The sequence below is a fragment of the Acartia tonsa genome, chromosome 2 (assembly GCF_053477335.1).
Source record: "Acartia tonsa isolate MP-2025a chromosome 2, ASM5347733v1, whole genome shotgun sequence".
Taxonomy (NCBI): domain Eukaryota; kingdom Metazoa; phylum Arthropoda; class Copepoda; order Calanoida; family Acartiidae; genus Acartia; species Acartia tonsa.
Genome location: NC_137261.1, coordinates 29,541,616 through 29,555,666, shown reverse-complemented (window position 1 = coordinate 29,555,666; position 14,051 = coordinate 29,541,616). Strand labels below are relative to the sequence as shown.

At 32.5% G+C, this 14,051-nt stretch overlaps 1 protein-coding gene across 1 annotated transcript in view; it reads right to left on the bottom strand.

The window, feature by feature from the left end:
* The window catches only part of LOC145309395 (uncharacterized), a 155,123-nt gene that overhangs the window by 46,321 nt on the left and 94,751 nt on the right, over positions 1-14,051 (bottom strand). The window contains exons 10-11 of the mRNA XM_080150334.1: positions 5,612-7,581; positions 2,604-2,726 (exon numbers count right to left, since the gene is read on the bottom strand). Of these exons, the coding sequence (XP_080006460.1) occupies positions 2,604-2,726; positions 5,612-7,581 (2,093 nt within the window). The remainder of the gene's footprint in view (positions 1-2,603; positions 2,727-5,611; positions 7,582-14,051) is intronic.

The following is a 14,051-nucleotide window of genomic DNA, read 5'->3' as shown; positions in this document are numbered from 1 at the left end:
ATAAGGATAATGTTTTATTTTGCGAATAGGAAACGCTTTGTGTGTATATGGCAAAGTGTGTAAATGATGGCACGTCATTTTCCAAGGGGCGTCAACGTGTTAAGCAAATTATACTTGTGCAACTCATCCATAGATTTTATCAGGGTGTTCCAGCAGTGTGGTAAATAATTAATAATTCTTAAATAAAAGTGACAGATGTCTGTCTACGTGTACCGATGGATTCGCTAACCGCTGATCCTACATTATTCTTTACAATGTAGCTTTTCATAGGTCCTGGGAAGGTTTTATAACTATTTTAAGGGAAGAAAGCTTCACTGCCCCCCCATTTTTAGTTTAAATTTTTCTTTTTAAAACTAAAATTAAAAGTATGGGAGGGTCGACTAACCCTCTTCCTTCCTCTAGAGGCATCTAAAACAAATATAAATATTTAAAATTCCATACTATTTTTCAATTAGAGTTTTTGTGGGAACTCCTATCAAGCACTTTCCTTATTATTAATAATAATCTTTAACCCATTACCACATAATTTATCTAAAGGATTAGGTAAACAAATATTTGGGTTTGCTCGTAGTGTCAAGTATTTATATTCAGACAGGGAGGAGGGGGCATTGGGCTGTTTATTACAATGGACCCCAAAGTTGTATAATTACGTTTTCTTTTTCATTGACTTGACAACTTTGGGGACTTTTATTGCATTTTTATTGGTTGGTTCATTAAGTTGAGTGTCCAAACGTTTGAACCCCTTATTGTAATCTAGAGAAGGGATAATTTTGTTTATCATTGGGGATGTACATCAATTTATCTAAAATTGGATCCCTGATATTCAAGCGTGTGCACAGAAATATGCAATGTGGGAGGGGTAGATTCTAGAGGTTAAATTTGTTTTATCAGTTGTAAACTCTTAAACCCGTCAATAAAGAAGGAAGATAAAGTCGATTTCCTTAACTTTCAAAGAAAAATAGACGTACAGACAGAATTTAGTTAACAGAGTTGCTTTGCTTTAAAAAAAAGTTGTATCCTATTCAACGTATAATTTTTCTAAAGACGAAAGTGTTTAAAAAATCAATTTATAAAACAGCATCAACTAATTGTATAAAACAAAGATTTCTTCATAATAAAAAGACATTCTACATCCAAAAAATCGATGCAACTCTACAATTTTAATGTTATTGTCCGTTATTGCTTTTCATGGTTCATTTACCAGCCAAAATTAGCATGATCCTAATCTGAACAATTTTCATAGTTGTTTATCGCATCGTATTATAGACAGCTTTCTATAAAAAAAGCTAATAATGTACATTTAGATAAAAAAATAACAAAAAATATTTAATTACGTTTAAATATAAACTGTCATGAGCAAGTAATTTCTATTTAAAATACCGATAGACAGAGGAACAGTCCGGGATCATACAGTAGCTGCGCGTAAAGATTTACATTCGAAAAATGACCTTTGATGACAACCATACTTTTCCGCTGTTTAACAAATGATCAAAAATGTAAAGGTCCAATGTTAAATTGAAAATCATCATATGTCTACATGAAGTATCATAAATATTTAATCCTTATTTTTTGTTCCCTATATACCTATTGAATCTTAAAAAATACAACTTTATCCATTAGAAGCGCAGCATCTGGTTGTCATTACTCTGCATGATAATGAGCTGCGCAAAGACTTCCCTTTACTCTAACTCTAGCAGCAGTAGGCACCATTTTTAACGTCACTAGTATATGACGCAATGTGGTCCAGACTCGAACCCGACACCTCCTCGTCAAAATTACGCTAATGCCGCGGAATTGCATCCCATAAAACTGACCTTGGATATTTTGTTACAAAAACATTTTGGGGGGGATAAGATTACAAAATATCTTAAATATCTTGCAGAGGTATTAAACATGCTATATGCTGAGATGCAGATTCTTTTAATAGATTCCAAGCATAATATTACTTTCAATTCATAAAATAGCGGCTACTCTATATAATTGAGTGTGTCCATCCGTCCGCAAGTATGTCCGTCTGTTTTGTAAACCCCTAGGGGTCTAAACTGGGATTTATTTTATGATTTTTATTGAAATATTCGCAGAAAATTGTCTGTAATACGATGCTATACATTAGTTTTTAATATGGATGAGAAACAGCTCTAATCAGCTAATATTAAACGGTTTCAAAGCCATACTGGAATGAATAAAGTGGCACTAATTATATTCTGTTCATTTATGAGCTTCGCTACTATGAATAAAATTATCCATTTAAATCTTTATGCATTTCAAATGACACTTTTAAATATTGTATTGAAGGATTTAGGTTTATCTTAGCTTTATTTGTTCTACTTTCTATTATACCAGATCAAAAAAAGGTTTTAACGCTTTAAATTTATCAGTCAATTTAAAAAAATCAAGGGCAGTAAAATCTGTTAAGAGAAGAGCATTTTCTGTCAGGAAAGTAAAATAAGATGGGTTAAAGTTACAATAATGCTATTATAAAAAGTAGTAATTTTTTTTGTCTGTAGCTCAATATTTTGATAACTGCTGATGGAGTTTTCCATTTTAGGAAAGCTTCACAAAGGTCCCGGGATGGTTTTAAGCCATTTAAAGTGATGTCCTACCTGTGGACGAGACCATTTGGTTCAATGTATGCTATGACGTATCCCGTTGTCTTCTCCTTGTTCATCTTCTTGGTGATGAGAACACCCAGCTCCATACCCTCCTCCTTCACAAGACGATACATCCTAAATTTAAAAAAAATGTTAACAATTATTCATCGCATCGCTTTCCGCAGATATTAAAATTAAAAATCATAAAAACAAAACTAGTAGGTATTAAATTCATGATTTTTATATTATTATTTGTAGAAAATTGTCTAGAATACGATGCTTTACATGATTTTTTAGTATGTCTTAGAACCGTTTTTAATCCAGCGGATATTAATCGGTTTCGAAGCCATACTGTAAATTGAATTATGTACATTCAATAAATTATGAAGTACTTGTTTTGTCATTAACATTTATTACTTACAAACAAGATAAGTGTCCTTCGTATATTTTATGCTTATAAACAGTTATATGCATTACTTACCCTTTAATAGCTTTAGATAGGCTATTAAAAAACAAGAACTATTATTTTAGGAGTTAGATAGACATTTTTTTATTGAAAATTCAGATTTTTAGTCCCATAAATAGAAATGAAACTTAATGATCAATTTTGCCTACAAAAGCACAGCAATAGGAAATATTCTTTTTTTAAATAAAAAGGCAAATATTAAACTATTTTATTATTGTTTAGGGTCTTATTTATTTTTGAAGCTTATTGCGTTATTTTCAAAATCCCTCGAAATAAAAATTAGTTTTACTTTACATACTTTTACAGTGCATGACGGACTAACGAACGGACAGACACTTTAGTTACAAAGTAGCTGCGCTACTTTAAAAACAAGATAAATGGAGTGTGACTGAAGACTTACACAGCTTTTAACCCTCATTGATTTTAATGTATAAATCCAGGGTTTTGTAAGATTAGGCTTCTTTCATCTGGCACAAACAAAACAGGGAATACAGAGAAAGGAACATTGAGCAAAAATTATTCAGCCTCTATTATAGTGGTGTGAAGAGGATATTGCGCGAAGCGTACCCGAAAGTTTTGACTCTTCGCCTTGAACAAAAATCCAGGTGGGTTTGAGCTTTAGAAGGGGTGTATTATAGAACACAAGAGGGGTGTAATTTTAGTGAGTTACAGGCTCTTTTCAAGGAGGTGGACACCAAGGGGGGATTTCAATTTTGCCAGGGGGGCGGATATCCCCCCTTTCTGCACGCCTCTGCTAAATTTTTCAAGAAAAAAATTATTCGGCAGCTTATAATTTTTTGTAGTTTTAAAGGATATACAGAGTCCCCCCTCCCTAAGGAAGAAAATAATTGGGTAAATGTTCAAGCTATAAGCTTAAAAAATATTAGCGTATTTAATTCAAATATTAAGTGTAAATAATAAGAACTTGAATAAAATTTGCTATCTCCCAAAAATATAAAATGTCATTCTGCCTCCTTCCTTAATCTCTGGGCTTAATCCATCCATTATATTTGCGATATATAATCTGCAATATTTTAGCATAAGAATTTGCAAACACGGAGATTTTAAGTAATTCCTGTCAAACTTACGTAGTTCATTAAATAATTTAAGGGGAAAATTGCCCGTTGATTATTCACAATCGTGTAAAATAGTTAATTAAGAACATATACTTATAATCAATCCTTAATTATTGTTTTTAATAAATAAAAAACTTACTTTTTTTATCAAATAAGAAAGAAATTTTAGGTATCAAATAAATGCATTTTCTTTTTCGGGTTAATTAGTTTTTAATATTGTACCTTAAGAATTTTCAACTCCCATTCTTTCTATATTTTAGTTTGATATTTGAAAAAAATGCATACGTATTTTGTTTATATGAGCTTTCCCTTAAAATTACTATCGAACACTGACCTCCCATCCTATTTTAAAAAATAATGGATGGGTATTTTTTTCACATATGCCTAACCCCCTGTGTAGCCTATACATGCTGTGCTCTATCCCTTTGGGGCTGCCCAGTACCCAATATGACATAACCTTACCTGACCTAAAGAAAAAACAAACGAATTAAAAACTAACTCCCCCCTCCCCCTTTATTTTGATTAATTTAAAAAAATAAGGGGAAAGGGGGAAGGATTCAGTGCTTAACGTGTCATTTAAGGGAATACGCAAAACTTTTCGTACTCTCTCTCTCTCTCAACTCTCATAATTGCAAATATGTTAAATCTCTCAGGAATAAAAAACAAAATTAACATAGGGAAGTTTTTGAACAAAAGAGCTCGAGAATTGCTTGTAAGTTAATTGTGCTTCATGTTCGTATTTGGATGATCTAAAATGTATTCAAACCAAATCCACTAGAGTCAAGTAGACACCGTATAATTGTAATTAAAAATATAATTATTCAACTTTTAAATCGATTACCTATTCCCTCATCCCTGATTAAATGCAGAGCATAAACAAACTAATTAACCCAGGAAAAATTGAGTTTAAGTACTGGTGCAGCTAGCCCTAGCTGGAGATTTATGCAAATATTGAAACAACATACACCGCCGACTTCCTTTCAAATGCGGAAACTCAGATTAATTTGAATGGGGTTCAAATAAATAAAAACATAATTAAAATTCTCATTAAGTCATTTTATTTCATAAAATTCAATAGCGGTAATAATTTTTGAGCATAACCTTAAATGTGTGCGTTTGTTTTAAAGATTAAAAATGTAATAAAAATCATTCTTGACTCTTTTGTAGGGATGGGTAACTGGCAGTAATTTTTTTTTCATCTAAAACACAAGAATATTAGAAAAGAAGATTAATTTGACTTTCATTTAACAGAAATAAGGTTCGTCAGTCGCGAGTCAGCCACATGTAAGTTACAGGAGATATTGACGTACACAACACAAAAAAAGTTTAGGAACATAAAAAGACAGATAAATTTTCAATTTTCATACCCGTTTCTTATATGTCAATCCGCCTGTTCAGTAAGTTTTTTAAAACCACCGAAACAAAATTTAATTTATGCGCGGCTAACGCGCGGCTTCCGAGCTCTGACTGTAGCCTACCTGAATTGTTTGTTGATAAGATTGGAATGTTTCGGCGCCAGAGTATCGCCAAAATCTAGCGGCAACGACGTTTCATGAGCCTCGCCGCTTAGTCTTGCCAGATCACGTCCTGCCGATTCATTATTAGGGCCTTGATTTTGACCGCCGCCGTTCGCCGCTTCGCCACGTCCGCCTAGCTCATTGCGCAGCCTTTGAATTTCGGATTCTAATGTTTTAACTTGATCGATCTGAATTTTGGAAACTTCTGCAGCATGACCGCCCCCGTAATTGTCATCAACAAAGCCGTCATTGGCGGTTGTTGAATTATTAGCATTGGTGTTAGTTTGTCCGCCTTGGACAGTTGATTCTAAGGATGTGCAGGGCAGTGATTGGAAATTGTTGAAATCCCATTCAACGCATAGAGACGTAATATTATCACAAGGCTGATGGTGTTGATTGCTACTTGAGTATGATGCATTTAATACAGTTGATACAGGGGGGTTATCATCCCTCACCAACACTTCCTCCCTGCCTCCCCCCTCCCCATCTTCCACCATTCCCTCGATGATAAATCTTTGTCTTGTTTTGCTTTCCGGTAATTTGTGAATTTGCAGCGTTTTCGTGTCGCGCAAATTTGTTATTTCAAGGTTGGTGGTGGTGGTAATTGGGGTAGTTGAGTCAGTGTGATGAGCATCCTCTTCTTCAACTCTTTCAACATAATCCCCGCCCTCAGATGATAATACTCCTTGACAAGCTGTGGTTGCTAATTTACTACTTCTAATTTCAATTGATGTTGATTGAGCCCTGTGTAGTTGTACTCCTTGGGTGGCAGTCAGAGGTTTGTTAACAGCAAGTGGTGGTTCACCAGTAATTTCCTCGTCGTCGCTAATTTTAGCCTTGTCTTCTAGATCTTCAATAATCAGCTGATTATCATCATGTTTTGCAGATTTTTTAATTTTTATTGTTGGCTGATCAAAATGCAGTGTGGGCGAAGTGTTGCTGTGTTGATATTTTGATGCACAATTAGAACAGGAGACGGTTAAACCGTTTGACATTTTTGTTGACAGATTGTCCGAGTTAATGGGAATTAGCGCACTTGTTTGTCTCTCTGTGGTTGCAGTAGTGCCCATGTTATTTGGTGTTGTTTCACTAGTTTCATTCAACCGCGAAGTACCACCATTACTCTTTTTGCTTTCACACATCTCACAATAATTGGTAGACTTACTGTAATCTACATATTTGTTATCATCATTGCTTGGTGTATTATTGTTATTATTTGAAGTTATGGTATTTACACTAATTTTTCCACTTCGTCGCATCTTTTCCTCGTCTGTTTGATTAAAGTTGATATCAATAAGGGAAACAGTACTCTGTGTGTCTGTATCTGCCTGTTGGTTGTTGTCATCATCCAAATTTGACTCCAAGTTTGCCAGGTTGGTCATACTAGCGGATTGTTTCAGATAATTAATTGTAAGATCAGCTGTGCAAAAGTTGAGCAAGGATTTTGACTTTCGTAGAACATCTTCATCACTTTTATTAATCACTTCATCAATGTTACAATCGTCCACTAAGTCACTGAGTTTGGTTGGTAAAGGTTCTAGAACAGCTGTCTCATTTGTGGTTGTAATAGAATCTAGACTAAGGTCCTGCTGTTCTAAATCACTTGTGCACAAGTCTGTATCTTTAGTATCACTACCAATAGAAGAGTCTTTGTTTGATTGACCATTACTATGGCCAGACATTGCCCCACTGTTATCTTCACAATCTAACTTGAGACTCCGATTTGACAACGGAGAATTTGAGAGGCTGGAGTCGGAGCCCTTGTCGGAGCCGCGCCGTGTCAAATCGCTCTCGTAGCCCGACTCCTCCGTCGAGTTGTTGGTGGAGGTGGTAAGCTCCGGGACAGGTGTCTCCGACTTGACGGAGCTCCTATCCTCACAACCCTTGCTCTTCTTACGTTTCTTGTCTCGCTTCTTTGTCTCGGTGGGCGTCTGAAAAAAATTTAAGTTATCAGATTTTTATTATATAATCAAATACATACTAAATTATATAATTTTCAATGAATTAAAGGGAAAAAATGAATAAAAATTTAGCATAGAGAGAGAGATGGCATATCACGATATTATCAAAAAGATTTCAAGAAAAAAAAGTTTACAAAAAGTCATTCATAATTTTTATCAAGTGCCAACTCTTCCATTAAGCTGAAATGAACCTATTTAAATCTTATTTTCAAATAAACGTTTTTTGTTCAATGTGGTAAGGTTCTTAATTTATCCTTTAAGATTTCACTAACTACTGATCCAAATCAGTTTTCAATTTAAGGGATGCCTCACGTCGTCGGTCCAGGGACGGTTTTATTCTATTTTTATGCTTAGAGCGAAGCCATAATGATAAATACAAATATGGTGTCTGTTTGTCTGCCTATCCGAACGGCCTTATCAACAATGTTTCATGTTTCTAAATTTCAGCACTATCTTTTATGAAGTTTTCTAGAACAACCCCTTATTAAATCTGGTATAAGAGTATATATAAGTTGCTATCCCCTCCTCTCCCCTAGCCCTCCCTCTGCATGATATACCAAAAATTGTTGTTGATAAAGATCTTGGCATGCATGAAACAAACTTTATAAAATTCACTCTAAGAAAATTTGCGTATTTTATGTGAAACAAGGCCCATTATGTCCATTAGTAACACAGCATCGATAGTATGGTGCAATATAGTAGATGTAATAATATGGATATAATCTTGTCTTGTTGTAGAAACAGAATATAGTTTTAGAGAAGATACCCAACTTGAATGTTAAATGACACTAAAAATCTTTAGTTTTTTTAAGAGTAGTGTGTATTATATTTACATGCATTTGCTTTTTATTTTAAAATATACAAGTAATGCAGGTAATTTGAGACGGTTCAAATTTGGTAAACCGTCAGTCCGTAACAAAGAGCTCTTTTCGTTAATTGGAATTGTCCTATCGATTTAAAACTGCTGATTCATACAACAGTTAGTTATGATTTAGAAAGCTTTACCAAGCCCGTATTTCCATTATATCTCAAACAATATATTCATTTAATTTTTAATTTAAGATATTGTTTTTTTATTACATAATGACGATGCTATTTTCAAAATAATCTAACATATTATTTGATTTCCTACAATTTTAAAGAAATTATGTTATCTTCGTTGTAACGCTAAAAAGTTTGAATTTGTGATACTCAGCCGGGCTTGCCAGCCAAAACTGTCACAACCGTGTTCTCATATTTGAACTGTCCAAAGCCGCCGCAGACAACAACAATTTGCAGCTGCGCCGTTAAATTTGGCAACTGCAATACCTTGGGTAATACTGACACATTTAAAAGTTCTGAATAATACATGATTAAGTTTAATTAAAACCTTTACACAGCAGTATGCGCCACGATTTAAGCTTTACAAAACTATGCAATGCTATACAATGCTATGCAAAAATACACAAATTAGCAGCCATTAAAACTTAAATATAGTACTAATGATCCTCTTAACAACATTTTTCTTCAATAACAATACTCTTTTAGTACAGGTATTTAAATGTTGAAATCAATTTCCAAATTTCATGCAATAATTGCCAAGCTAAAAGTTTCTAAAATCATTTATATAAAGCCTATAAAACCTCACACCAACAAAAATCAATAATTTATAAATTTTATTAATTTTTTTTATTTAAGAGTCTTTGTTCTTGTAACATTTTTATAGCTAAAAGCATCTTGTATTTACATCAAAAAGTTAAAATCGTTAATATTTGATATTAAAATGTGATATTAATGTAAAATGGCACGCCTATATCTTTTTCTTCATTAAAATAATATTCATCCAAAAGATTGTGAATTATTAGATAGCTGAAAAGGGACAAGAGTTTGATGTTATTATTTTCCCATTTATTTTTTTTTACAGTATGGCTTCGAAACCGATTAATCCTAAGCCATACTGAAAAATCATGTATTACATTAGAGACAATTTTCCTTAAATAATAAAATGAAAATCGTAAAATTAATACCAGTTTTGTTAGCTTAGGCCTACAGGCTCTCGGCCTAACAAAACTGGTTTTAATCTTATAATTTTGTATTTTAATATCCGCGGAAAGCTGTTGTAATAATGAGGCGATAAATAAAACTATTAACCGCTCTCTGACTATTTAAAAATAAATGCTATCTTAGGACAATAATAGGTTAGATTTTTAACTACATCTACAAAATTAAAAGTTATCACTCTAGTTAACTCTATTATTCATCATACCACCTTCCCGCAAATATTTGAAAACAATATGCAAATCAAATGAAATGTCAAAATATTTTAAAATATTTGGTTTCGTCGTAAAAGCAAAAATTACTTTGATGAGTGGATGTCAGAATTATAGATGGCAAGATTATAATTTTAAAAATAATTCAGTTTTACCACCAAAATTAAATGTAAAATTTAAATATTTAATTAACTTGGCTAATTATGGAGATAAATAAAATTATTTAAATAGAAATTTTAATTTTAATAACACCAAATATGTAAAATTCAATCAAAATTAATTAAATTTCTGAATGAAATTTGTTTGAATAAAAATTTAGAATTATTTTCTTTGCGAAAGCTCAAACTTTTATGGCGTTTTGTAAAATTCCCAAAATTAATCTTTTCAAAGATATCTATAATACAAAGTAGAATGATGTCTGTCCGTCCGTCTGTCTGTCTGTCCGTCCCTTAAGATCTCGGTAACCACTGAACCGATTAGATTCTACTCTTCAGGGAATATACCTACTGGTCCTGTGGTGGTTTTAGGCTATTTTCATGGGGGGTGGGACACCCCTAACCTCCCCAAAAACAAAAAAATCTCCCCAATTTTTTTTTTTGGCTGAAGATTTCCTTGGTCCTTTTTTTTTGATAACCTCTTGGGCAAAGCCCCTAGAGGCTAGGGGCGAAGCCGCTAGTTTTTAAAAAGTGGTGAGATGTTTTTCTCTGAAAATAAAGATCTCGTAAAATGCTTGTCCAATTTTTTTGTTCTTTTTCATATCAAAGGTGGTTTTAGGCCATTTTCCTGATTTCCTCCACCCTCGCCTAGAGGCTAGGGGTGAGGCAACACTACTTATATATACTAGGCGTGAGATAGTATGTAAATTCATCATAAATGTGGCATTACTTGGATATAAAGTCATGCTTAATTTAACCCTGTCCTGTCTTCCACTTAATAGATATATGATAGTCGTGGATATATTGACAGGGGAAAATTTGTCCTCAAATAAGGTTGCTAATATGGACATCTTTTATTGGTCAGTTCGTTCATTCAGCAGGAGGGGAGGGTGGGTGACGTTATTTTAGACGGTTGCAACCATCACTTTAATTCATGAAAATCTAGTGCAACATCCAAGTAATATTATATCCATTATATTACAATATTTATATGTGCATTTACTCCCGCACAATATTATGTCATTCTTATTTAGATATGTTAGAATTGTCCCATCGACTTTAAACTTTGCATAATGATTCCTATAACAATTCTGTACAAGAATTATAAAGCGATGCAACTCTGTAATCGTTGCCAGAAAGCCTGTAATGAAAATATGCCTTTACTTAACATGTTCGCGATTTTGCAACAAATTTATATACAATTTTATTTAGACTTAAAAATAATGTTCTGCATATTAAGTTCTGACAGTCTACTAGAGTTGTTATTCGTTTTTCCTTCTTTCTGATTTTAGAGCTTTGCTTTTTCTGGATGTTGTCATAAATATGCAGAATTGAATACACATATAATTTCAATATATACAAGAATGTCACACATAATTAACCCTTTACAGCCAAGATGAAAGTTTAACCTTTGTTTTTAATCATAAGGCCTTTTTTAGTATCTATGTTTTGTGTGTGTCCAGTAAGATATCGAAAACTGCTATTTAAAATTAATTGGATAGGACCCTCAATCCTACACATGATAAATTGTACTAGAATGGTTGAAACGTTTGGACAATCAACTTAATGAACCAACCAATCAAAATTTATTTAAGTCCCAAAATTTGTTAAGACAACGAATAAGAAAACACTTTTATAAAACTTTGGGGAAAAAAGCTAAAAAATTTATCTTTATTTTAAATTTTCTAAGTTATCCCGAAAGGGTTAAATTTCTGACTGCCTTATATTGAATTTGTATGCATGAAGGGTTAACACCAAATTTGGAAATTCACAGATTTACACATTTAGAAGTGTAATAATGCTAATATCAAGGATCATTTACACTAAGATTTCATAATATACATGATGATTCCTGTAATAGTTAGGTAGGATTTATAAAGCGTAGCTACTCTATAATCTTTATCAGAATGACCGTTTGTCCATTTCAAACATGCTGATTTTATGATTTTTTTGCAACAAATTTTGAATCATATAATTGTCATATTCATCTTATATTTGGAATAATGATTTCTAGTCAAGGCTAAAAATTGTATGTATAAATTTATTTAGGCTATCAAATTAATGTTCTGATTATTAAGTTCTGATACTTTACAAGTTGTAATGTTCATCTAATTTTAGAGCTTTGCTTTAATGGTGTTGTCATCCTTGTTTTTTTAATGTGTCACATTATTTTATTCACAAAAAATAAAAAAATAAAAAATTTAAAAAGCTCTTATCGAAGGAAATCAAAAGGAAGCTTTAGTAAAAGGCTAAAACAATGAAATAATACAATAAAAAAAGAATTATTATTCGTGAATAAAAGAGTAAATAAAGATTTTAATAGGCTTTGGAAGGGAAAAAAACTTTCTTTTGCATTTAATTCTCATTGTATCAGATTTTTTTCAGAAATGCAATCAAATAAAAAAGACAATATAATAAAAGTAGAAATAAGACTCATCAAAATCTTTTTAATTTCCCTAATTCTTGTGCATGCAGCTATGTAGCAAATAAGTTAAAAATGGAAGTGTTATGTTGACACTCAATGTTGAAAATTCATCATCAATTTAAATTTACATTTTGTCGACATGCCGTTTCCAGAGCTTATTAGGGACTTCCAACCTTTTTCATTTTGAGGGAGGTAAAATAAGGTGTTTCAAGGATTTTAGAGGGGTAATCTAATGTACTTTTTACAATTTTTATGGGGGTAAAATTAGGGATGTCAAAGTTTGAGAGGCCCCTTTACCTCACCCATAAACGTATAAATAAGCTAATTTGTGGGATATTCACCAAAAAAATTTTTATGTTGATAAAACAGCAGCACAAAGTTTGCTAGGGAAACAACATGATGATAGAAGTTAATTACCCAAAATAAATTTCTCTTCATATTTTCTATTTTTTTACCTCTATCTCTTTTTTAGTAATTCTTAAAAAAAGCATCAGGTTTGATCTTTAAGTTCTTAAATTTTAAATTTGTAGAATAAAGAATTGTAGCTAATCTGTAATTATGGTATGTCTATCTACCTGACCTAGCTTGTTATTTATAATAGTATAAATTGTTTTAATTTCCTTTAAAGTTCCAAAATAAAAATATTAAAATTTTTATCATTTATTTTCTAAGGCTGCAACAGTGCAGTGGTTGTTACCAAACTATTGTAAGCTAACCATTGCTGCGCTTCTATGAATATGCTCAACCCCCACCCCCTTTTTGATGATCTATGTGCACACTAATACCTTTTATCAAATTAACCACTCTTTATTACAATAATTTCCATAAAGTTTGAAAATATTTGAACTGTAAAGGTACCGACACCCCCTAACATCAAGCTTATTCCTGGTTGATTCTAAACAGGGATCTTAAGGAATAAGACAATGGATGAATTCATGTACATCCCTAATGATGATACACAAAATTACCCCTAACGTAGATACAATTTGTGATTGAAATGTATGGACACTCAACTTAATAAACCAAAAAATTAAAATTTGATAAAAGTCCACAAAGTTGTTAAGCCAACAAATAAGAAAACTTTATTATAATACTTTGGGGACTAGTGTAATATACTGCCCAATGACCTCTCCCTCCCTGGTTGTTTCTAACCCCCCTTTTCCTTTCTATTGTTTATAAGATTTAATTAGTTGCAATCTGATGACTTTTACATTGAATTGCACTCCCCCTTGTGTGTGTAGGCCCTTTTTTCTATGTGGGTAAAATAGTAGCAAAGATACTCTACAATTCACTTTGTCTGTCCGTCCATCAGTCAATTTGTCAGTCCGTAACCATATGTGGGAATTAGATTTTTATAGCTGTAATTTAAGATGATTTTTTATGAAGATTCCCTATACCAATGAGCATTCAGTATATAATTTACGTTGTCGGTCAGCCTCTCAGTCATGCTTTAAAATATACATACTAAAAAGTATAAAAAATACGTGAGTAAGGTTTCGTGATTCTTGATTTTACCAAATGCTCTTAATATTTTTGTCTGTGTTTCCAATCATATTTTTTTGTGCTTCGCTACTTATGGATGTTTTCATCCTTGTAAATTCTTTATCGCTA